At 63.7% G+C, this 22531-nt stretch overlaps 2 protein-coding genes across 2 annotated transcripts; one reads left to right on the top strand and one right to left on the bottom strand.

The window, feature by feature from the left end:
* Positions 1–357: 357 nt before the first annotated feature.
* Positions 358–12364, top strand: INPP5E (inositol polyphosphate-5-phosphatase E). The gene is made up of 11 exons (XM_040464405.1): positions 358–448; positions 746–1753; positions 5968–6091; positions 7343–7440; positions 7945–8069; positions 8188–8307; positions 8520–8627; positions 9192–9353; positions 9447–9562; positions 10110–10246; positions 10555–12364. Exons 2-11 carry the CDS (start codon positions 966–968, stop codon positions 10685–10687), a joined length of 1911 nt encoding a protein of 636 aa, XP_040320339.1. The 5' UTR covers positions 358–448; positions 746–965; the 3' UTR covers positions 10688–12364.
* A 1130-nt stretch (positions 12365–13494) lies between these two features.
* On the bottom strand, positions 13495–22343 carry PMPCA (peptidase, mitochondrial processing subunit alpha). The gene is made up of 13 exons (XM_040464410.1): positions 22264–22343; positions 20896–21098; positions 20432–20511; positions 20104–20186; positions 19101–19195; positions 18011–18111; positions 17109–17372; positions 16675–16767; positions 16477–16595; positions 16274–16364; positions 16048–16110; positions 14744–14888; positions 13495–13770 (listed from the first exon to the last, which is right to left on the bottom strand). The coding sequence occupies exons 1-13, from the start codon at positions 22341–22343 to the stop codon at positions 13601–13603; spliced, it is 1587 nt and encodes a 528-aa protein (XP_040320344.1). The 3' UTR covers positions 13495–13600.
* Positions 22344–22531: the final 188 nt, after the last annotated feature.

Here is a 22531-nt window from a genome sequence, read left to right as displayed (position 1 = left end):
GGGCGGGGGCGCTCTGGGGCGGGGTGGCCCTCGGGCGTGGGGGGCGCGGGTCCGGAGCGCGGGGCAGTCCCTGGGCAGGGCCTCCGACGCGAGTCTGGGGCACCGGGGCGACCTCGGGCCGGGTGACCCCCCCAGACGGGGGAGCGGGTTCAGGGCGCGGGGTGACCCCCGGGCGGGGCCTGCGACGCGAGTCTGGGGCACCGGGCGACCTCGGGCGGGGTGACCCCCAGGCGGGGGCGCGGGGCGCGGCGCGGGGCGACCCCAGGCGGGAAGCGGGGGCGGGGTCAGGCTGCGCGGCTGTCGTTGCCCTGGGGACCCCGCGGCGGCGGCCGCGCCCGCAGACTCAAGTCCTGAGTCAGGGGCCTTTGGCAGCGGCCGGGCCGCAGACCTGCGGAGGGGCCCCTGCCCGGGCGGGGTGTGCCCGCCGAGCGATAGAGTGGGCACCCGGGTGAGCCAGGGCCCAGGGACTCCCATCCGAGGCCGGGCCTGTGAACTGGCCTTGACCTTGGGGCTGCCGTTCTGTGCGGGTCACGTCCCCAGCACCCCACGGAGGACAGCCCCCCCCCCCCCGCCCCCCGCCGCAGTATGGTGGCTTCCCAGTGGTCCGAGGGGCCAGCCTTCACCCACCTCCTAGGAGGAAGCGGCAGTGTAACTTGTGGCTCAGCCGCTGCTGGCTTCTCCCCCTCTGGCCCTGCGGCAGAGCCGGCCTTGGCTGCGGGAGGCTGACGGCACGGTTTTCCTCTAGGCTCCTCCGGGGGACTCCGGGGCTCCGGGGGTCCCCGTCATGCGGCAACTGGCCCTGCCCCTGCCGGACCACCCCGGGCCGCCGCGCGCTCTCTCCTCCGTGCCTGCCGGGCGACGTCTGACCACGCATCCCTGACCCTGGGCTCCACCGGCAGCCCCAGCAGGAGCCCTCTCCTGGGTCGGCTGGGCCGCCGTCACCCTTGAGAGCCGGCCCCTGGACTATGCCGTCCACGTTGGCGTGCCTGGGGCATTCAGAGGCATCTCCCCCGCAGCCCACCGCCCAGGGGCATCTGCAGCCCGAAGGCAGAATGCTGAAGGGACAGCTTCCCAACGCAGGCCAAGACCTCGTGCCCCACCCAGGGTCCCTGCCCACCAACGGCTGTCAGGGCCCCGAGAAGAGCCCCGTGCCCCCTCTGAGCCTTCCAGCGGGTATCGGCAATGAGGACCCACAAGCCAAGGCAAAACCCTTCACCCCAAAGCCACCGACGAGGCCCAGGCTGGAGCGAGCTCTGTCGCTGGACGAGAAGGCGTGGAGGAGGCGGCGCTTTCGAACCAGCCACGAGGACCTGGCCACGCGCAGTGGGACCAGCCCCTCCAGGGGCTCTTTGCAGGACGAGGCCCCCCAGCCCCCCACCCACACCGGCTCCCCACCCTGCCTGAGCACCTCCTTGCAGGAGATCCCCACGTCCCGCAGGGCCCAGGGCAGTACGGGAGGGGGCCCCTCCTCGTGGGGTCACTGTATCTCCGGAATGATCAGCACCTCCCTGGACCTCCTGCACCGGGACGGGGCCTCGGCGGGGAGCACCACCAGGCTGCCCGCCGTGGACCAGAAGGCGGCCTCCGACCCGCCGTGGACCGCAAACTCCACCGGCAAGTCCCGCCTGCAGAGCAGACTGTTCCGGGCCCACAGCAGCCTGGGCCCCGGCCGGCCCCCGAGCCCCCTGGCCTGTGATGCCAAACCCTCCTTCAGCCTCCTGGCACCCATCCGCGCCAAGGACGTCCGAAGCAGGTAGGGCCTCTGGGGGCAGGGGTGGGGGTCATCCGCGGCCTTCGTTGTAGCGCTAGAAAGCACCGCAGGAAGGTATTCTCGTAAAACTGAGGCTAGCCCCCTCACCCCTGCCTCCCGGCTCCTTCCCGGAAGGACACCCCTTCTGGAACTTTCCCTGTGTGTTTTAGCACCACCCAGGGGCACGTGTGCCTGTAAAGCAGACGGTTCAGATACACAGATCGCCTTCCGCACTGCGCGCCGTTTCCTGTTTTCTTTCTCGTTTTCATTCTCGTTCTGTCCCGGACGGCCTTCTTTGTGAGCACGCGGGGCGGCCCCGTCGTCTGGGCCGCTGCGGGGTTCCAAGACGTAGCCCTGAGCAGTGCTCTCCCTTAACCGCTCTGCTGAGGAGGAACGTTCCGGGGCCCCAGTCAGCGCTGGCCGGAGCGCAGCCGCGAGCCCCCGTGGCCGTGCTCTGGGCTCACGCTGGCCCAGGGGCCACCGCTCAAGGACCGCACTGACCTCAGACGGAGGGTCCCCAGGGCCCCGCTCACTGGCGGCAGGGAGGGTCCCCCGGGCCTGATCGGCTGCGCTTTGCTTCCAGGACTGACCCGATTTCTCTGAGGCTCTGGGATCATTTGCTGGGCGCCCCGCTGTCCGTCAGCTCCCACCCGCCCCCCCCCCCCCCCCCCCCCACCACGGGGGATGCTAGGTTTCTAGGCTTTATGGGGCTTTAATAATTAATCTCGGTTGACTTTCCTGTAGCTTCAAAAGAACCTAACTAGGCGTTTCCCCCAATGTCCTCTCTGCTCAGGACTCTCCCCTGCGTGCCTCTGGCTCCGTTCACCAGACCGGGGGTGCCTGTCCAAACCCACGAGTCTGGTCTTCTCCCGCGGGCTCGTCACGGGGCCCACGCTGCGGTGCCCAGGCCGCAACTTGAAAAGGCTTTCCCTGCCCCGTCCTGTGGGCTGGGCCAGGCCTCTGCCCCCTACCAGGGCCCGGCAGGTTGTTCGAGGCACACACGGGGCCGTGGCCCCCGCGCCACCCACTCCCCAACGTGGCGCCCAAGGCCCCCGGTGCGGCTCCGGCCCTACTTCCCTCGCCAGACGCCTTCCCTCCCATCAGGGCCAGTCCTGCTGCACAAGGGCGGGGGGAAGGGGCAGTTGGGAGGGTCACTGTAGTGGCGTCCTGGAGTGGCCGTAAGAAATGGCCACAAGCCCGAAGCCTTAAAACAACAGAAGTGGAGTTCTGGAGGCCACGCGTCGGAAATGAAGGTGTCACGGGGCCGAGCTCCCTCCGGAGGCTCCCGGGGAGGGTCCTTCCTGCCTCTTCCAGCTCCTGGTGGCCCAGGAGTCTTTCGGCTTGTGGCCGCGTCCCTCCAGCCTCTGCCTCCGTCCTCACACGGTTCTCCTCCGTGTCTGCGTCTCTCCTCCTGTGGGGCGCTGGTCTAAATCCGGGATGAGCCCACGTTGCCACCCTTAAACAGATGGCATGTGCAGAGACGGTTGCCACCTAAGGTCCCACTCGAAGGTTCTGTGGGTCGGGCGGGAGACGGGGCTGTGGCGAGCCCAAGCTGTACAGGACAGAATCTGTACGGGTTTCTGGGGGGCAGCGAGGTGTCTTAGTGCCTTCGCGGTGTCACCGCCCTGTGTCGGCTGCTTGTGACTTACGCGGGCGCGCTTGTGACCTAAAATGACAATCACGTCGCAAAATCGGGTCCTCAATTCAGTGTTTTCGGGCGAGCAGCAAACAGGTTGATGGGGACCCCTCACCCCAGTTCTGCCGCCTAAAAGCCCCGTTTCCGGTGGGTTCTAGAACAGGCGTCGGCACACTTTTTCTGTAAGTCTCTCCATCCTGCAGCCGTGCTCATCTCTGCCGTTTAGCAGGGAAACGGACACAGACCATATGTGCACCAGCAGCCGCAGCCGTGTGGCAGTAACACTTTGCATAGGGACACGAGATTGGAATTCCATGGGGTCTGCCCACGTCGCAAAATGACAGGGTTTCTTCCTCTTTTGACAACGTGGAAATGGTTCTTAGCTCGTGGGCTGTCCGTAAACAGGCAGAACCTGGCTGAGGTCGGAGCGTGGCCCGTGTTGGACGGGCCGGGCGATGTGGACGGTGTGGGACGCAGGGCACCCGGGCCACAGGAGCAGCCGAGTGCAGCGGCCGACCCCGGACCCGGGAGGGGACCAGAGCACAGGGCCCCTGGCGTGGCGGCCTTCTGGTCACCCTGCAGACGGGGCCGCTCCGGAGGACATCACGCCCCGTGGCAGGGGAGCGGGGGCCCGGCTGCGGGTGTGAGGGAGGTGGTCCACCCAGTGGGGTGAGCCAGCGGGGGCCTCCCTCCGGGCCTGATCGAATTCCCGTCCTCAGGGCCTGGGGAGGAGGACGTGGGAATTGCTCGTGGGAGCTCCTGAGAACCGCGTTCTGGTTTCAGCGGCCAGCGTGGCTTGGGAGCCCTGCTCTTGACTCGATGCCCTCCAGAGGAACGAGCTCCCGTTTGCAAGACTGAGACGGGAGCTCTTCTCAGCGAGTTGGAGCGAGGGGTCCTCGGGAGCCTGGAAAGTGCTAGTGGTCTGTTACACAGCCAGGCTGGGCTGGGTTCTCAAGGACTCTGCTGAACAGCAGCGTTAAGCCTCGGTGGTGGTGGCGGTGGCGGGGCCCGGGCGGCACGGCCACACGCCTTCCCTGTGCCCGAAGGCGGAGGCGGGCGGGGACAGCGTGCCAGGCAGCCTGGAGGGGCGCGTGGGGGCAGGGGGAGAAGGGCGGAAGCCGGGCTCGGTCTGCCGAACAGGTGGGGCACCCCGGTGTCCGGAGCGCACCCCCCCTGCTGCCGGGTGCCCCCCCGTGCTCCCACACCGCAGCGCCCGGCTGCCGGGCCTTGGCACGTCACCGAACCCCTCGGCCTCCGTTCGCTCCTGACAGACGGGACCGGGACGGCCCCGCCCGCCGAGACACGAGGAGGGACCGTGGAAGGAACAGCCAGCCGCACCCGAGTGCTGGAAAGAGCACCCTAAAAGAGCCGTCACTCGCACACGGTCATCGGGGCGACAGCTGACGACGAGTGACGTTCCAGTGGACTGATCTTGGGGTCACTGGGGCGCCCGTGGAGTTTATTGGGATGTGTCTGCCGGGAAATGGGGGTGGAATCTAACCAGCCTCCAAATGACCAATACTCAGGAGTCGATGGAGCCGCCCCGGCCCTGGGCGCGCACGGGGGCCAGTGACCGGCTTCTGCAGCGGCTGGATGGCAAGGGGGGGTGACCGGTGACCAGTGTCTGTGGCGGCTGGAGCATTAGAAGACCTAGGGGACAAAATGGCCAAACATGGCATGGCCATCGCCTGGGTGCTCATTCTGGGAGCAGTCTGATCTCGAGTTGGGTTGGAAGAACGTTCTGGAAGGACTCCCAGACAGCTGGAAGGAAGGCGGAGGCAGCAAGAAGAGAAGGGACGCCTGGTGCCCCTGCGAGGGGCCCGGGGTGGGGGTGGGGGGCCGGCACCCCCCGCACCTGCACAGGGGAGAGCCCCCGGGCCGCTGGGCAAGCGCACGAACGAGTCTCGGGACCTGTTTCGGTGCGGCCTGCCGGCCGGGTGTCCTCACGGCTAAAAAACAAGACCGTGCGGACGTTTCATCTCGTGTGGAAGTCGCGCGACGCTCGGACTCCGACGCTCGTGAGGTTCTGTTGCCGCGCGGCCTGGTCCCCGGGGTCGCTATGCTAGGTGGCACTTTGCAGCCGAGGCAAAGTGCCGTGGGGTCTCCGCACGTGCTGTGCCGGTCAGCTCTTGAAACGGATCCTAACCGTCGGTTGTCGTGAGACTGGACGTGCCCCCTGCGGCTTTCGGGGCCTCCGGGGCCGCGCCGAGGCGGAGGCGAGCCCCTGGTCCGGGACGCGTGTCTCCCCAGGCCGCCCACGGCCCAGGGCCGAGCCGTAAGGGGCCCCGGCGGAAGAGCCCAGACGTCACCTTCAAGTCCTTCGTGTCCGGAAGTGGCAGAAACGTTGAACACGTGCTGCTGTTTATAGAGTCGTGAACGGGGGGGTTTTCCAAGAGGGCGGTGGACCACAGCGGGGCGCCTGTGCCCACCCGCGGGGTCTCCAGGAGCCCCAGCTCTGGGACAGCCTCCCGCAAACGGGTTCCGTGTTACGGGGGGCCCGAGGCCGGCAGCGTCCCCGGGAGGGGTGTCCCTGGGCCTGCCCGCTCCGACCCTCGACTTCTTGGTTGCCCTGTCTCCGCAGGAGCTACCTGGAGGGGAGTCTCCTGGCGAGCGGGGCCCTGATGGGGGCGGACGAGCTGGCCCGGTACTTCCCGGACCGCAGCATGGCCCTCTTCGTGGCCACCTGGAACATGCAGGGCCAGAAGGTAAGGGGCCAGCCCGCCCCCACTGGGCTCTTTCCCGGGGCCTCTGAGCTGCACGCCGTCTGCCTGGCCTCTCCCCAGCACCTGGGTCAAGAGGCCTCTTGCCCGAACACCCCTGCCTCCCCCACCTCCCCGCTGCCCGATGGGGGAAAATGCGCTTTTCTTATACATACACGTGTTAAGAATAGTTTTAGATTCACAGCAGCTTTGGAGGAGGGAACAGAGCCCCTGTCCCCACGCACAGCCTCCCCACTGCCGACACCCCACCGTGGGCCACTGTGACCGTCGGTGAGCCTGTGTGACCTGGTCACAGTCACCTTGGGGTCACTCTGGGTTAGGCCCACTCGGCGATTCCTGTGTCGAGATGGCGGCAGAGGCCCTCCCGCCACTCTGGTGGGACAGGAGCTCTGTGTCCTGAGTGCCAGTCGGCCCAGGGCCGGACCGCATGGGCCAGAGGTTTGCACGCTGATCTCTGGGCTTTTGCTTTGGGGACAGCCTCGGACACAGTGCCGGTGGCTTTCTCTCCAGCTCACACCTGCACCCGTGTCTGCACCCGGGACTCGTTCGCTCGGTGAGAGCCGTCCTTGGGTTGACAGTCCCCATTCCCCGCATGTGGGGTGCTCTGATGTCTGGGGGCGGGGTGTGGACTTCCTGCACTGTGGATGGTCCTAACGCCCGGTGAGGTGAAGGGGACAGTGGTTGCCACCATGGGGCTTTGAGTGCTTTCTGCTGCCCACGTGTGCCACGGTGTTCGTGATGACAGCACAGAAGGCCCTGCCCCCCCCCCCCCCCCCCCCACCCCCCCACGCAGTGGAACCCGGGCGGACCCTGGGGGCACAGGCACTGGGGAGGAAACCAGGCAGAGCCGCCACCAGGATGAGGTTTGGCTGAGTGACCAGGAGCCCTGGCAACACAGCGCCCCGCATGAGAAGCGGTTCTCCCTCCAGTTGAAGGAGGCGGGTGCCCAGGCTGGTGGCCCTGCTGTCCACGGGGAGCCACCTGGCCCCTCTGTGGGACAGTGCCCTCGTCCAGGGCCCCAAGGGCTTGAGAGCCGGCCTTCGGGACCACAGCACCTGGCCGGGCTGCACCACATCCCCACCAGTGTGTTTGGGGACAGGGGCCCCATGGTGAGGGAGGGGCGCAGACATGGGCGTGGTGGTGACCAGCTGGGGTGGAGGGCGGCCTGCCAGGCCCTTCGGGAGAGGCTGGGTCTCTGTCCCGCAGGAGCCCTCACGAGGTGCTGCTGCTCTGTAGGAGCTGCCCCCGAACCTGGACGAGCTCCTGCTGCCTGCCGAGGCCGACTACGCCCAGGACCTGTATGTCATCGGGGTCCAGGAGGGCTGTTCCGACAGGTAGGGCGCAGCCGGCTGGGGTGAGGCCCTGGTTGCACGAGAGCCACTTCCTTCTCTGTCGGGGGCGCAAGGAACTAGGAGTCGATGAGCTTGCGTTCTTGTTGACATGCAGCTGATCTGGGAGAACGTACGGCCCCCGCTGCGGGACCCCAGGCCCCAGGCCCGACCCCCGAACTGGGTCCTAGGTCTGCAGCGCCCCTCCAGCACCGCCAGAGACCGCCTGGCCAGGGGCGTGCGTGGGCATCCCACCCCTCAGGCAACTGCGGGAGGCCCGCCTGGCAGGTGCCCCGACCCGGGGGAAGGGGCAGGCGCCGGGTTCCCCGGGACCTGGAGCCTTGGTGAGGGACCCGGAGAGAGCGAGGGCCTGGGTCTCCGCCGCCCTTCCCTGGGGCAGGAGCCAGGAGGCGGGGCTCTCTGGGCTGCGGGGGAGGGGTGGCGGGGCTGGGAGGCCCCAGCCCCCTTCCCAGGCTGTCCCCGCTCACCCTCCCCCTCCCCCCACCGCAGGCGGGAGTGGGAGGTGCGCCTGCAGGAGACGCTGGGCCCCCGCTACGTGACGCTGTACTCCACGGCCCACGGGGCGCTCTACATGTCCGTGCTCATCCGCAGGGACCTCATCTGGTTCTGCTCAGGTAGGCGGGCCGCTCCGCTTTGCGCCAGCGCCCTGGGACCCCCGCCCGGCCTCTGTGAGGGCAGTGGACGGGCGTGAGCAGGGGCGGCCGCGTCAGCCCCCCCACCCCTGTCCCGCAGAGGTGGAGAGCTCCACGGTGACCACGCGCATCGTGTCTCACATCAAGACCAAGGGGGCCCTGGGCGTCAGCTTCACCTTCTTCGGCACCTCCTTCCTCTTCATCACGTCTCACTTCACCTGTAAGTCCCAGGAGTCAGGACACGCCCCCCCGCATGCCCGCCAGGAGCGCCATCTGTGACGGTGCCCTCCCGTCGGGCCCCCGCCGGGGATACCCAGGGGACCGGGTCGCGCAGACGCTGCGTGTCAGAGCCTGCTGGGGGGCGGTGAGCACACAGCTGTCCTCCGGGTCCAGAAGGCCCGCTGGAGAGGCCCCCGCGCTCTGTTCTTACAGCCGGAGACGGGAAGGTGAGCGAGAGGCTGCTGGACTACAGCAGAACCGTCCAGGGCCTGGCGCTGCCCAGGAGCGTGCCCGACACCAGCCCCTACCGCTCTGATGCTGGTGAGCCCGGGTGGATGCGCTCCTACCTTGTTCTCTGGGCGGTTGACTCAAAGTAAACTTGGGGAGCTTCCGAGAATCGAGGTTGAAACAGTCTAGAGAGTCGGCAGCCCGCGGAAACGGCGCTCTGCACAAGGCCTGGCGCTGGGCTCCTCCTGAGCCGTGACCCACCCACCGGTTTGGTGCGGCTGTGCTTCCAGGCGGAGCCCCGTGGTGGCCGTGCCTCCCTGGGCCGACAGGCCCTCCTCCTGCCCCCTGGCTGTCTGTCCCTCCGGGATGGAGCCCTGGCGGAGTGGCGAGCGTGAGCAGTGTGGGCTCCTGTGAGCGTGAGGGCGCCCACGCTGACCCCAGAAGTCTGTCGCTGTTTGAAATGAAAGATGCAACCGTGAACGTGAACCCGAATGTCGGCCCAGAAGCTGCGGGGCACAACCCCCACAGCCAGGGCCGTGTCTGGGGTGTCCCTGCCCGTGGCTGCAGGAGCGGGGACAGAGACCACACCCGTCACTGTCGCCAGAGGGAGGCCAGCACAGGGAGGGCCGGGCTCACGCACTTTCCCGTTTTGGCTAGCGGACGTCACCACCCGGTTCGATGGGGTGTTCTGGTTTGGAGACTTCAACTTCCGTCTGAACGGAGGGCGCGTGGCCGTGGAGGCCATCCTGAAGCAGGACCTGGGGGAGAAGGTATCTGCCCTGCTCCAGCACGACCAGCTCACCCAGGAGATGAAGAAAGGTGAGGTCCCCGGGAGGAAGGCGCGGACACCCGGCCCCCGAGAGGGTGCGGCCCGCCAGGGCTGACGAGAGCCAGGGCCTGTGGCTGTTCCAGGGTCCATCTTCAAAGGCTTCCAGGAGCCAGACATCCATTTCCTCCCCTCATACAAGTTTGACATTGGAAAGGACTCCTACGACACCACCTCCAAGCAAAGGACCCCCTCCTACACGGTGAGCACCCCTGGTGTCCCGCCTGACCTCCGGTGCGGCTCTGCCCAGCTCTGCGGCCCAGGTTTGGGCCTGCTTGCGCTTCAGAACCACAGGCTAAGGACTGAGGCCGGGTGTGACAGCAGCCCCCACGAGCTGCGGTCAGACGCCTCAATGCGGCACCCGTGCCGGGCCAGCGACCGCATCTCTGGGACCTGGCGCTGGGGGCAGCGCCCTCTGAGAAGGGCCCTTCTGAAGGCTAGTCGGTCGGCCCGGGGCTGGGGTACACGCCCCGTGCTGTCGCAGATGCAAGCCATTTGCGGCACGGGCGGAGGGAGCAGCCTGCACCGGACCCAGGGGCTCCAGGCTCGGCCTCCGCGGCTGCAGCACTGCCAGCCCCCCCACCCCCCGTCTGGGGCCCAGACACCCGCCAGCGCAGCGGGCTTGGGCGAGGGGCTCTGGGAACAGGCTCTGCGGGTGGGATCGGACACGGAGACGGGCACGTGGGCCAAGCCCTGCAAAAAAGCCACGCAGTCTCGGGGCTAACCTTCACGCGGGATCTTTTCTGCAGGATCGGGTCGTGTACAGGAGCCGCCACAAGGGCGATATCTGTCCGGTCAAGTATTCCTCCTGCCCTGGCATCAAGACTTCCGACCACCGCCCCGTGTACGGTCTGTTCCGGGTGAAAGTGAGGCCAGGGAGAGACAAGTCAGTACCCTGCTCACGTGTCCTCGCCCTGGGGGCTGCGGGTGGGTGGGGCTCCTGCCCACTCGGGGGGTGGGGGCGGCATCCCCGCCCCTGGGTGCCCGCCGTCGTCCCATCGTGTCCTGACCTCCAGCCGCGGTCAGGGTGGCCGCGGGTCTCTTCCTGATGCACCGCAGGGCCCAGCAGGGGCCCGAGGGAGCTCCATGTTCATGGCGGCTGCACTCCGGTGGCCAGAGGGGACAGGCATCCGAGACGGCCTCCCAGGAGGCTACTGGCCAGTGCCCTCCTGACGACGCCCCTTTCTTCCGCAGCATCCCCCTTGCTGCTGGCAAGTTTGACCGCGAACTGTACTTGATAGGAATTAAAAGACGCATTTCCAAAGAAATTCAGCAGCAGCAGGCACCAAAGGATCAGCATTCCAGCACAATCTGTACAGTCTCTTGAGGCTTGCCCGAGGACATTCGCACCCACAACATGGGAGGTCACGTGGCCACAGCCCCCTGGAGAAGTCGGAAGAGACTGCGGAATGAAAGATTTCTGGGACGCCGGCTAACCGTTTCTCGAGGCCAACACGCTTCGTCACCAAGAACCTAACAGGAGGCCAGTGAGGCGGTGCTGAGGCACCCGTGTCCCCTGCCCGGCACGAAGCCGGCTGCACTCATTTACAGCATGTCCCCAAGCGCAGGCCCCCAGATGGCCACAGCACACCCACGGTCCCTTAGGCCAGCGTGGGTCGGGCAGTTCTGCCTGCTGGCACAGACACGCCCTTCCGGTGTCCTTGTCCGCTCGCCCAGAGCCGACGTTGGCAGCGCTCCAGCAGCCCCTCAAATGCAGACCAGGAGGTGCCTTCCCCATCTGAGTCCAGGGGGCCCGTTAGCGAATCGGGGGGAGCACTCTGGGTCAGGCAGGTGGGAGCTTCGGTCCCACCAGTGCGCACGAGGACCGAGCCCAGGCCTGGCCGGTCAGGTCAACGCCAGCTGACTTCCAGGGAGAACGCCGGTCCTGCTGCAACAGGCCAGCGAGGGACGAGGCGGCCTGGCCTGTTGGGGGTCGCCTCTGACCTCAGGCAGCTGGCCTCGCCCTTCCAGCCACGAAACCATCTCCCTCTCCTCTCCTGGTTTCTGGTGACTTGAGAGCATTTGCTTTCGTATTGCCGGCTACAAACAGCATTGACGTAAGTAGTGCGTCCCCTGGCCTGAGAAACTGGAAGTTTAGGGTGCCACCACCTTGCCAGCCCGGGCCGGCCCCCTTCCATGTTCCCGCCTGTGTTAGAGGGCTCAGAGCCCAGTGTCGCCCATGATCACTCTTAAAAACCATAGGCTTTGACTGTGGGAAAACCTAGGGGCATTCACTCTAGTCTTTAAAGTTATTTATTTTTCCGTATTTATATTTTTAAATAAATCCATATATTAAATCTGAAACTCTTTCTGGCCAAAGATTGAGTCCTAGAAAGAGATCCTCCATGTGCTCACACCCCATGCTTACGACATTCCCAGAAAACAAGGTTTCAAGTCCAGTTCAAAGGCAGGAAGTTCGGTGTCGACTGTGGCTGTACCGGCATCACCCGCTTCCCTCTGCCCTCTGCCCCCCACCCCGGCTGCCGCCCCATCAGACGGGCTGGCTGGAAAGGGGCTTTTCTGGGAGAAAGGAACACCTCAGCCCTGCGTGAACCACGATGAAGCGAAGCCACTTCCAAAGTAGAGTGTATCAGCTTTATTAGCACCGGCTTCCAGACTCGTCGTGCGGGACACCCACTTCTGGTTACCGAGGAGGCCCGTCCACCCTATCTGACTTAACAAAACCTCACTGTCGATAAAATTTTGCTCAAAGAAATGTGCCGTTGAGTTCTGAGTCAATAAACTGAAAACCTCCGACAGATTTTTGCGGTGAGGGGTCCTGAAAATGAGGCAAGTGTGACAGACACATCATCTCAGGCGTCGTCTCCGACCGATATGATGGATGTCGGCAAACGTCCGGGTCCCAAGTCAGGACATTCACTTAGGAGCAGCCGGGAGAGTTTAGGTGCTCGGGTTTCACTTGGGAGCCAGGTTAAAATTCAGATAGATTCAAATGACACGGGCCAGTCTCTGCAAAGCAAGCTTCAGATAGAATTGAGAAATCCGGTGTGAGGATAGTTTGTCTGACCCACACGCGCTCTGCTGGCGCGGGCCAGAGGACGGGCTGCGGCTGCGCGGTGCCAAGGAGCCCTCGGGGGCGAGGGGCGGTTGGCGCCAGCATCCGAGCAGACCCCTGGGTCTGGGCACAGCGGTCTGTGGTTGGAGGCTGAGTGCGGCCCGTGGGGGCTCCGGCCGGCCCCTTGAGGGCTCTCGGTGAGCCCTACCCCCAGCTAAGCCCGGCTGACCTCGCCCGCCACCCCTGCCCCCCTGTGCTTCCCCTTCAGGGTGGTAACCACAGGAATGTCTGCAAGGCAAGGACCTCGGCACACCGGGCGCGGCCCCCCACCCCCACCCCCCGGGCTCCACCCCAGCGGATAAACACACCCTCCCTGATGCCGCTAAGTGCGCAGGGAAGGCATCAAAAGCGGAGGATGGGCTCCAGCAAAAATAAGCAGGTTAAATGACCAAAGAACGTTTGACGGTTGATTTCCTGGAAGCGTCCCTCCCTCCCCTCTGTGCCCCAGAGGCTGGGAGGGCGGTGCCCCAAGGGGCCCAGGGGCTCCGTGTGCGTACCCGTCGGGGAAGCACAACGCCACCCTGTATCACCAGGGTCACCTGGCCGGGCGACTCTGGACGCGGCCACGCGCATCCGCGGAACCGAACGCTCCCCGGCCTCGCGGCTCTGGCTCTTCACACGGGCCGGCGATGCGAGGAAACCCCACCTCCCTCCAGGGCGCCGACACTCATGCCGTGCCGTCGGGAATCAGGACGCTCTTCCGGTTACCGGACGCCGCCGGTTGAGCCCGGCCTCTCGCCACCCCATGCTTACCGCCACCCCATCCTTACCGAGGGTGAAGGAAAGCGCCGCGCCGAGGAGCACGCCCCTTGGCAGACCCCGGAGTCGCTCTGACGCGGACTCGAGGCCGCTCGCCTCTGGGAACGCGGGACGGGGCAGGGCGCCCACCTGGCCTCCCCGCGGCAGCTGGCCCCCGGCGGTCTTTCCCTTCGCCTGGTTCCCAGCCGCAGCGACACAGACACACCTTTATTCCGCTGCCTGATCTACCCGTCCTGAAGAAACGGACGCAGAGCTGTGCTCGGTGACATTAAATCTGATCGAGTTTAAGAGAAGAGTCCCCCGGTTTGCACCTTTTATGAATCTTTGCACTAAATTCACACCCAAAACCCACGGACGAACACGGGCTCCGTCCACAGCCCACGTCGGGCCACACCGCGACGGCCTCTAGCGGAACAGCCGGTACGTCCTGGGCAGGCGCCCGTCCCCGCTGGCCAGCGCCGCCTGGATGTGCTCGTAGGCCGGCAGGTTGCTCAGGTCGCCCAGGGCGGCCACCGCGGGCTTCCTGCGGAGCATCTGGGAGGCAACTCTCCGGATGTCTTCTGGCTTCACGCTGCCTAGCACGGGGGACAGGGAGACCTCAGGGGAATGCCCGAGCCCTGCACGGACTGTCTCCACGCGTGGCCGTGGCTGCTACCCTGACTGAGGGGTCCGAGGCCAGGCTGCGGACTCCAGAGAGTCCAGATTCAGGCGTGTGTAGAATGCAGAGTGACTCAGGGTGAAGTGACAAATCTTCCCAGTAAATGGGGATGTACCAGTGGTTATGAGTTATTTTCAAATACGGGAATGCACACCTGCCCAGATGCATCTCAATGGAAAAGCTCACCTGCAGAGTTACCCACACGGAGAGCCTGCAGGGAAGGAAAAAACAAAGAATCCCTAGGGCTTGGGGGGGGGAGGGGAGCGGCCACACACACGGGCCCACCTTCTGAGGCCCAGAAGCTCAGCCTGCCTGGGAACACCCGGCATGGGCAGCTGGACTTTGCTCCAGAGGATGAGGCCTAGGGGAGACTGGGTACTGCGCGCCCCAGGGTCTGAGGGGGCCCCCAGGGAGGGTGCGAGTGCCAGAGCAGCGAGGTAACAAACGTCACCACAGGACGGCACGGGGGGGGGGGGCCCCCCCCCCCACGATACTCTGAGGACCTGCTACAGAGAAAATAAGCTTGTCCCCCAAAGGGCCACAAACAGTAACACTCTGACACTTAGAGGAAATTCCAGGACTTCCTGAAGGTCACTCACGGGAGGCCATGGAAACCTGCGGCCAAGACACCTGCCACAACACCATGAAGGGCAACACCGTTCGAGCCCCAAGCAGAGCATTTCCGTCCATTATCTCAGCGAATCCGCTTAAAAACCCAGAGCGGTAGGGAAAATGGTGAAAACTTGGGGGCACAGGGGTCAGCACTCGGGGACACGAATAGGGCTGGCACAGACGAAAGCCCGCAGGCATCACACCCCCTCCGGCTGGCCGGCCTCTGGGAGGGGAGGGAGGGAGCCGGGTCTGGGCCCACCCACCAGCACGGTACTCACGGATGAGCGCGCACAGCTCACGGGGCAGCTTTCTGGAATGGGTCGCCAGCACCTGCCTCCCCACGTCCTCGAAGATCACAGGCCTGGACTCCAGGTTCATCATGAGCATGGACATCAGCTGGGTCTTGGCCCGCTCCAGCTCCACCTGGGGGTCCGACCACCAAGCCACACGGTTCGGTTCCCGGCAACTCACACGCTGTTGCCCAGCCACGTCCACGTCACCAGGAAGACAGATTCGACAGTCTGGGGCTCCACCCAGACGCCAGGTGCAGGGCCCAGGCAACCGGGCTCCCCACGCTCCCCGAGGAACTCGGAGGGAACCAGCTCCGTGTGCCAAGTCTGTGCCGTGAGCCTCTCTGACCAGGCATGAAATTTGCAACTATGGGGCTCCCACGAGTTGCGTTCAGAAACGGGGGGCACGGAGAGCGGCCGGGTGAGAGACGGCACCCGACCGACACGAAGCTGCCGGACGCCGAACGGCGTGCACGCCTGCCGGACGACACTGGCCGCTGAGAGTCCGCATCGTTGCTGGAGGAAAATAATCCTGAGCCAAAGTCGGATGCTTAGCCGACTGAGCCACATAGGCACCCCTATTTTTATTTTATTTTTTTATGTATTTATTTTTGAAAGAGAGAGAGAATAAGCCAGGGAGGGCCAGAGGCTGAGGGAGAGAGAAAATCCTAAGCAGGTTCTGAGCTGTCAGCACAGAGCCCGATGTGGGGCTTGAACCCACGAGCCTGAGGGCATGACCGGAGCCGAAGTCAGAGCTCAACCAATTGAGCCACCCAGGCATCCCAATGTATTATTTTTAAAATAATATTCCTTTTCCTGGAGCACCTGGGAGCCTCCATCAGTTAAGCGTCTGACTCTTGGTTTTGGCTCAGGTTGTGATCTCGCGGTTCGTGAGTTTAAGCCCTGTGTTGGGCCCCATGCTAACAGCGTGGATCCTGCTTGGGATTCTCTCTCTCCCTCTCTGCCCCTCCCATCTTGCACGCTTTCTCCCTCAAGATGAATAAACGTTAAAAGGAAAAGACTGCTCTGTGCTATTCTTTCCGGTAGAGCTTAAAAAGGACCGGGGCCCGTCAGATGCAAACAGACTGGGTGCTGAGGGCAGTGGCTGTTCTGTGCGCTGAGACCAGGGAGGAGGGGAGGAGCTCAGCTGCAGACCTGGCTCACTCCGGGGGTCTGCACTGCTCTGGCTGGGATGTTGGGGGCACAGAGGATGGGCCCAGCCAACCCACACTGTGTTCTCTAACCCGCCAACACCGCGGGGACGTTTGCAGGGGGCTCTGTGCCACACTTACCACATCCACGGTTCCAGCCATTAAAATGAACTCCTTCGTGATGATCTCCACCATTTCTCGAACCTTTAAGAGAGAGCGTGGACACGAAGAAGAGCGTGATCAGGACGTGACAGCCCGTTTCTTCTAACTCAGGTGGTGACATCTGTGCTTCCAGAGACCAGCTCTGTATGCGGGGATGTGACCTGCACAGGAAGCAGAGGCCACCGCGTTCGGGGCTGGCTCTCACCTGTCTGGGGTCGGCGCTGGCGTGGACGCACAGGAGGCCCGTGTCCTCGTAGCTGTGGTGGTACGAGGTTGCGTTGTACATCCAGTGGTGCCTGTAAGGAGCACGGACGAGGGGACACCTGGAAGGCGGTGTCACGGTCCAGAAGCACCCTCAGCTGGGCCTGCCAACCTTGGGGACAGCCAGGTGAAAGGGACCCAACCCACCTGTTGAGCACGTGGAGGTAGAGCCTGGTAAACATACCCTTGCCGGGCCCGCCAGCCGAAAAGGAGCCTCCGCCCCCCATCATCATGTTCAGCACGGCGAAGGGGATGAAATCGTCCTCCTGCGAGAGACGTGAGGGCCGAGCTCAGCCGCGAGGGGACGCCCAACTCCACGCCGCACAGGCCCCCGCTGGCACTTACCAAGAAGGAACAGCTCTCCAGTCCTATCATGATGTGCGTGAGCTCGGGGAACGGGGCAGGGCCCAGACTGACGTTGGACATATCTCTCTCCAGCTGTAACCAAGAAGGGTGAGCAGCGTACCCACGTGGAAAACAAGGAGGCCTCAGCCACCCCAGGCCGGAGCGGCTTAAAAACAGTCACAGAAATCCCACACGAGCACCAGAAAACTCTCTAGAGACAAGAACTATCCTTCGCCTCCCGTTTGTACCAAACTCTCAGCTTTAACCAAGGAACACACGTCACGCTCAGGCCCCAGAATCCGTATTAAAGGCAAAGCCACGGGCTTACGGCTGACTGTAACACCCACAGGCTCCAGCCGACAACGTGCCAAAACCCAAGTCAAAAAAGGCATACACGACCCAAGGTCACGGGCTCTTTTCCATCACGGCTTTACCTTGACAACCCCCCCCGTGTACTGTGCCACCGATCTGTCAACGTCCACAGCCTTCTCACATCCCCAGGCCGGCTGGGTTCCCAGCAGGTACTTTCTGGCACATTCCACCAGGTGCTCGTGCTCCACCCCAACCCCAGCCAGCACCATGCGGTCAGGGGTGTAATAGTTTCTCAGGTAGGAGTGAAGCACTTCTCGGTCCATCTTTGCTATGTTTTCTGTGGGGCAGAAACGGTGGAGGCCAACTGTGTTTTCCCGATAAGCAGCCTAACAAAGGAGGGGAGAAACACAGGTGACCAAGAAGGCCACGGCCAGGTGTCCCCCCCTTGCGCTGGGCCTGCCGTGACCCCAGCTGTGGCAGGAAGAGCCTGTGGGTGCTTTGCTTAGTTTGGCAGGAATAACTCTGTGTGTTTCTAAAAAACACAAAATCTACCTCTCCGGGATGAAAACTCAAAAAACCCGTATGAAATAAAAGCCTCGCTCTAGAAACAGAGCGATAAAAATCTTGTTACTGTAGGAATTACAAAACGAGGGGCGCCTGGGTGGCTCAGCTGCTTGAGCGTCCAATTTCGGCTCAGGTCATGATCTCGCAGTTCGTGGGATCGAGCCCCACATCAGGCTCTGCGCTGACAGCACGGAGCTAGCTTGGGATTCTCTCTCTCCCTCTCTGCCCCTTCCCCGCTCACACTTTCTCAAAAACAAGGGATAAAATGCTAAAAAAAAAAAAAAAAAATTTACAAAATGAAAAACTCGCATGAGTGGCAGGTTTGGGAATTAAGAGTGTTCTGACCACACCTAGAGCCTGTAGGAATGACCTCAGGAAGGCAGACGGCCCCTCCCAACCGCCCTGGTGGCAGGAGGGCCACTGATACGGAGGAGGGCACGTTGCGAGTTTTGTATCTCACCTCGTGAATCATCTCTGTGAGAAGCGGTTCTGGGTCAGGCCGCATATTGAGGTCCTCCAGCTCAAACTGGACAGCCATCCGTGCCATCTCGATTTCCTCATCTGCAAAGCACCCAGGCGAGGCTCAGACCGCACCAGCCAGGAGGGAGATGGCCCTGGGCCTGTGCCACCAGACTGGCCGAAAGACATGCTGGCAACCTCCTCTGCCTTCACCTGGGGCAGACTGGGGGGGGCAGCGGTGGGAGTGAGGGGGACGGCGCCGGGCGGGCAGGGCCTAGAGGCGTCGGGCCTCGCCAGGCTCGGCCACGAGGTGGTCACCCGGGCCTGCTCTGGGCCCCAGCTTCCTCCCCATGAGAGGCCCTCAGGCCCCTAACCGCTCCGTCCCAAAGGGCTGCCGTGAGGGTGAAGCTGCGCTGGATGTGAAGGCACTGGAAAAAGAGGCACGGGCCTACATCGTGGCTGCTGTTTCATCAGCTAGCTGGAGCAAGTACCGGAAAGTTCTTAACTCAGCACTGCAGTCCTGGACCACGAGGCCAGGCCGATGTGACCAGAGCCCAGCCAGGGCAGCTGGAATGGTCAGCACGGCCCACTCTAGTCCCCTTCAGGGCCGGAATCAGAGTCTGGTTACTACCAGGCCAAGGAAGGGGATGGAGACCAGGACGTGGAAACTTCCGGCAGCATACCAGCCAGAGTTTTCAAAGACTGTCTGAAATGCCTTTGAGAAACGAAAGACCCAGGGGTGCCCCGCTGGCTCCATCAGAGGGGCATGCGACTCTTGATCACGGCGTCGAGAGTCTCAGCCCCACGCTGGGCGTAAAAGTTACTTAAACGAGTAAATCGATAAAAACTTAAGAAAAAAAAAGAAATTAAAAATCCAACTTCGCTAAAAACGTCAAAAGGCATAAAGGGGTGTCAAAGTGTTAGACGCGAAGAACCTCCCTGACCACCGGCGTCACTTCCTAGGAAATCGTGACAACCCACTGGTAGCTGAGCCCACGGGGGCACCACGGTGCTCTTCCTCGGGGGCCGGGCTTCCGCCTGCCCCCCTCCGCGTCCAACCCCCTAGACACCGCACACAGCCCAGGGCACACCTGTGAGCCTGGGGTGCAGGACCACGTCAGCCAGCAAACCAACCACCGTGTCCAGGCCCTTGGAATCCGCGGACACGGCGTACATGGTAGTGTCCCTGGAAAGAAGAAACGACACCAGGTGTCAGGGTCGTGACAGGTGCACACCAAACGGGGGCCATTCCCCACTGGCACCGAGGACCAGCACCACACTCAGTACGCCCCATCTTCCAGCGCAACTTCCCACACGTGTTGGAGCGAAAGCGGCTGCCCAGCCCGGACGGACGAGGACCAGTTCTCAGACCTTTTCACGAGCACGGGCTCCCCACCACCTGCACCACAGGGGTGCGCTTCGTCACGCGCTTCCTGAGGGTCTGCCGCCCGGACCGACGGGTCAGCATGGGGGACGCACAGCCTTACGCAGCTGGGGACCAGAGCCACGTCTGGCAGACCAACTCCGCCTGCCCTCGTCCACAGCCCCTGCACCCCATCCGCGTGCTGGCTACACACCAGACCTCTCCCGGTCCCCCAAAAGACCGCTGCCTCTTCCGGGCTGAGCCTCTCCCCCTGCTGTTCCCAGAGTCTGGGCCACCTCCACCCCTCGTTCAGTCTGGCAAACTCTTTCAAGACCAGCCAATGTCAAGTTTGCTATCGTTCCTTTCCGGACTCCAGACCAGGTCACCTGCTTGTCCCCACGCCCCCACCTCTAGTCTTGGTTCCTGGCTCTCGCTTCCATTACCTGTGGTGCAGCCCTCTGGTGGCTCTGGGAGCACACTGGGGATGGGGCCTGCTCTGTGTCCCCAGGGCCCAGCCAGCAACCTCCGGGGACCGCCTGGCTCTCCAGTGTGCTCTCTGCTGTAAGTGTTGCCGCCTGTGTCCTTCCTCCACCAAATCCCTCACCCAACCCTGCCCAGGCCAGGCTCCTTCTCAACGCCAACGTCCCCAGCTTCTCCAGGAGGTGGGTTTCAGTGGGACTCTGACAGAGAATAACCACCACAGTTCGTGGCTGCAAAATGAGCTGGCGTACCTTGACGTCTGGCAGTCACAGATACCCCCGTGCTTTTCCAACGTGAGCAGAATTTCATCTTTGCTGTCAAATCGATCTGTCGACTAGTGAAAACAAACAAGTGAACCGAAGTAAGAAAATCTAAAGCAACTTCTAACATATGGTTTTAGAAAAGAAAACCTATTTTGGCTCTTAAAACGTGAAACCGAATCGTCTTCCAATCTAAACATCTTTTAGCAGCAACGCCTTATCAACTCAGTCACTTGTTAAAATAACCGTTCTAAAAAAAACCAAAACGTGGTAGATCCTTCCCAAACAAAGTCTCAAAAATTACAAATCGTACACTGACCGAAAATGCCAATTTTTCCAAAAAGTGAGCAATTCCACTAAGATATTTGGCTTCGTATCTTGATCCTGAATTAATAAGAACTGGCAACAAAAAGAAAAATGACAAGTTAACTCAAATGCCGAGAAGGGGAGGATTCGATCAAGAGAAACCTTTACAACTGAGCGTGATCAAACAGGCCGGCGCCACCATGTGAAGGCGACAGCGTGTCCACTCCCCGGGCTACGTACCCACAGCTGCACACGTGCTGATGCTCACGGAGTCATACGCTTGGTATTGGTGGTGGAGACGGTTTAGAGTTCTTGCAAGGTACAAAGGGGAAAGCCCAGCACCGACATGGCGGCTCACGCTCAGAGTACTCGGTTTCCAGATTCTAGAGCGTACTTTCCCCTCCGGATCCAGCGCACGAACCCCGAACCAAGCACAGCGGCCAGTGAAGCACCCACGACACTACCGACAGTACTTACTTCCCACCGTACAAAACTGTCCGAACTTGTTCTGGGACGCCACGCGAAGCCCGTTATCCAGCGTGGTCACTTTGGTTTCAAACTTTTCCTGTCCACCAGCCGTAGCGAAAACAGGCTGCGGCACGCCAGGGAAGGGGGAGGAGAGCGGGGTGCCGGGGTAGGCCCCGCCACTACTGAAGCATCTGTGTGCGGGAACTCCGGACCTACAAAGAGAGAGTGGCCAGTTACAGACCTGAGACCGCGGAGCCCGTGGTGACCGGCCCTCGCGTCCCGTCTACGTGAGCACTTAGAGACGACACGCGGGAGCAGGCAGGAACACCACTGCTGGGGACAAATCCTGGCTCAGCCCAGGGGGCCGTGGACAGTTGGTCAGTTCTTTGGGCCGTAACCGCTCTCTCTTATAAACATCTCTTACGGAGCAGACGATTAACCACCGCACCTCACCCTGACGGCCCGGGTTAAATCTCTCTTACAGCACCGAGCTCCGCTCTGGCCCTCAACTGTCCCACCGTAGTCTAAATAGAAGCCACCCCCAACCCCTGCCATGGGGCCCCAGGTGGTCTGGACTCCAACTCTCTCCAAACTCCTCTCTTAAAGCCCTCTCCACCACCGCCCCCCAGGACCCAGTCACACTGGCCTGCGGGTGCTGCCCTGAGCGCACACACACCTGGCTCCTTAACCCCAACGCCTCTGTTCCTCCTGCTCCCGCCTGGCCGGGGCCTGACCCTCCTCCCGTGCCTCCCCTCTTGGCTTCAATGCCGCGTCCTCCCAAGGCGACCCCTCCGCACTCTACGGGAAGTCAGATCCCACTGCTTGACTTCTTTTAAGCGTTCACACCGCGGCTCCTACGCGGCCCGCGCTCCTGCCTGCGCCCGCTATCTCCGCCCGGCACGGTGCGGCGTACAGCCAGGGGCCGCCACCGACTGTGGCCCGAGTGGACGTGCTGGCGGCCAGGACGGCGGGAAGGCTGCGGGGACGGAAAAAGCGCGCTGTCTGCAGGCGAGGGGACACAGCACAGCGGTCTGGGGCACGGAGGCCCCGCGGGCTCGGCCTCACAAGGGGGGCCCCCCCCCCGCGACAGGACGGGGGCCGGGGCGGAGATGACACGTGGCCTCCGACAGGCCCCGTCGGCCCGGGAGAAGGCGGGAGAGGACCCAGCGGCCCGGGAGAGAGCAGGCGGATGGGTCTCGGGGCCAGGAGCTGGGGCGCCAGGCAGGGAAGGGCCCTCGGAGACGAAGCCAGGGTCCCGAAGCCCGAGCCCGAACCCCCGGCGCGGCGCCTGGGCGTGGGGAAGCCAGAGGCAGAGCGTCCGGACAGACGCGAGCCGCCCCGGGTCCCCCGCTGACCCCCGGCGCGTCCCCGGCTCACCTCAGCCGCGAGCGGCGCCACGAGCCCGAGCCGCGCACCAGCAGCAGCCGCCGCGCCGCGGCCAGCGCCATAGCCGCCATCTTAAGTCTCCGCCCCCGGCTTCTGTCGTCACTTCCGACCCCGCCCCTGCGGCGCCGGCCCCCGGCGTTCGGGAGCGCGCTTCCGGTGCGGGGAGCGGAAGCCGCTGCGGGAGGCTGGGAGCGGCGGCCGGGCGGCGGGCGACGGGGGCGGGGGACTCGGGCCGCGGCCGGGGCGGAGCCGGGGCCAT

The sequence above is a fragment of the Herpailurus yagouaroundi genome, unplaced genomic scaffold, assembly GCF_014898765.1.
Source record: "Herpailurus yagouaroundi ecotype Mexico unplaced genomic scaffold, PumYag 440, whole genome shotgun sequence".
Taxonomy (NCBI): Eukaryota; Metazoa; Chordata; class Mammalia; order Carnivora; family Felidae; genus Herpailurus; species Herpailurus yagouaroundi.
This window is presented reverse-complemented; position numbering and strand designations above follow the sequence as displayed.

Coding starts and splice junctions, on each gene's coding strand:
- INPP5E (XM_040464405.1), top strand. CDS start 966: ATGCCGTCCACGTTGGCGTGCCTGGGGCATTCAGAGGCATCTCCCCCG. Junction 7,441..7,944: donor CAGGAGGGCTGTTCCGACAG/GTAGGGCGCAGC, acceptor CCCCCACCGCAG/GCGGGAGTGGGAGGTGCGCC. Junction 10,247..10,554: donor GTGAGGCCAGGGAGAGACAA/GTCAGTACCCTG, acceptor TTTCTTCCGCAG/CATCCCCCTTGCTGCTGGCA.
- PMPCA (XM_040464410.1), bottom strand. CDS start 22,343: ATGGCGGCTATGGCGCTGGCCGCGGCGCGGCGGCTGCTGCTGGTGCGC. Junction 19,196..20,103: donor TGTGACTGCCAGACGTCAAG/GTACGCCAGCTC, acceptor TCTTCTTTCCAG/GGACACTACCATGTACGCCG. Junction 18,112..19,100: donor CCTGCACCCCAGGCTCACAG/GTGTGCCCTGGG, acceptor GGTGCTTTGCAG/ATGAGGAAATCGAGATGGCA.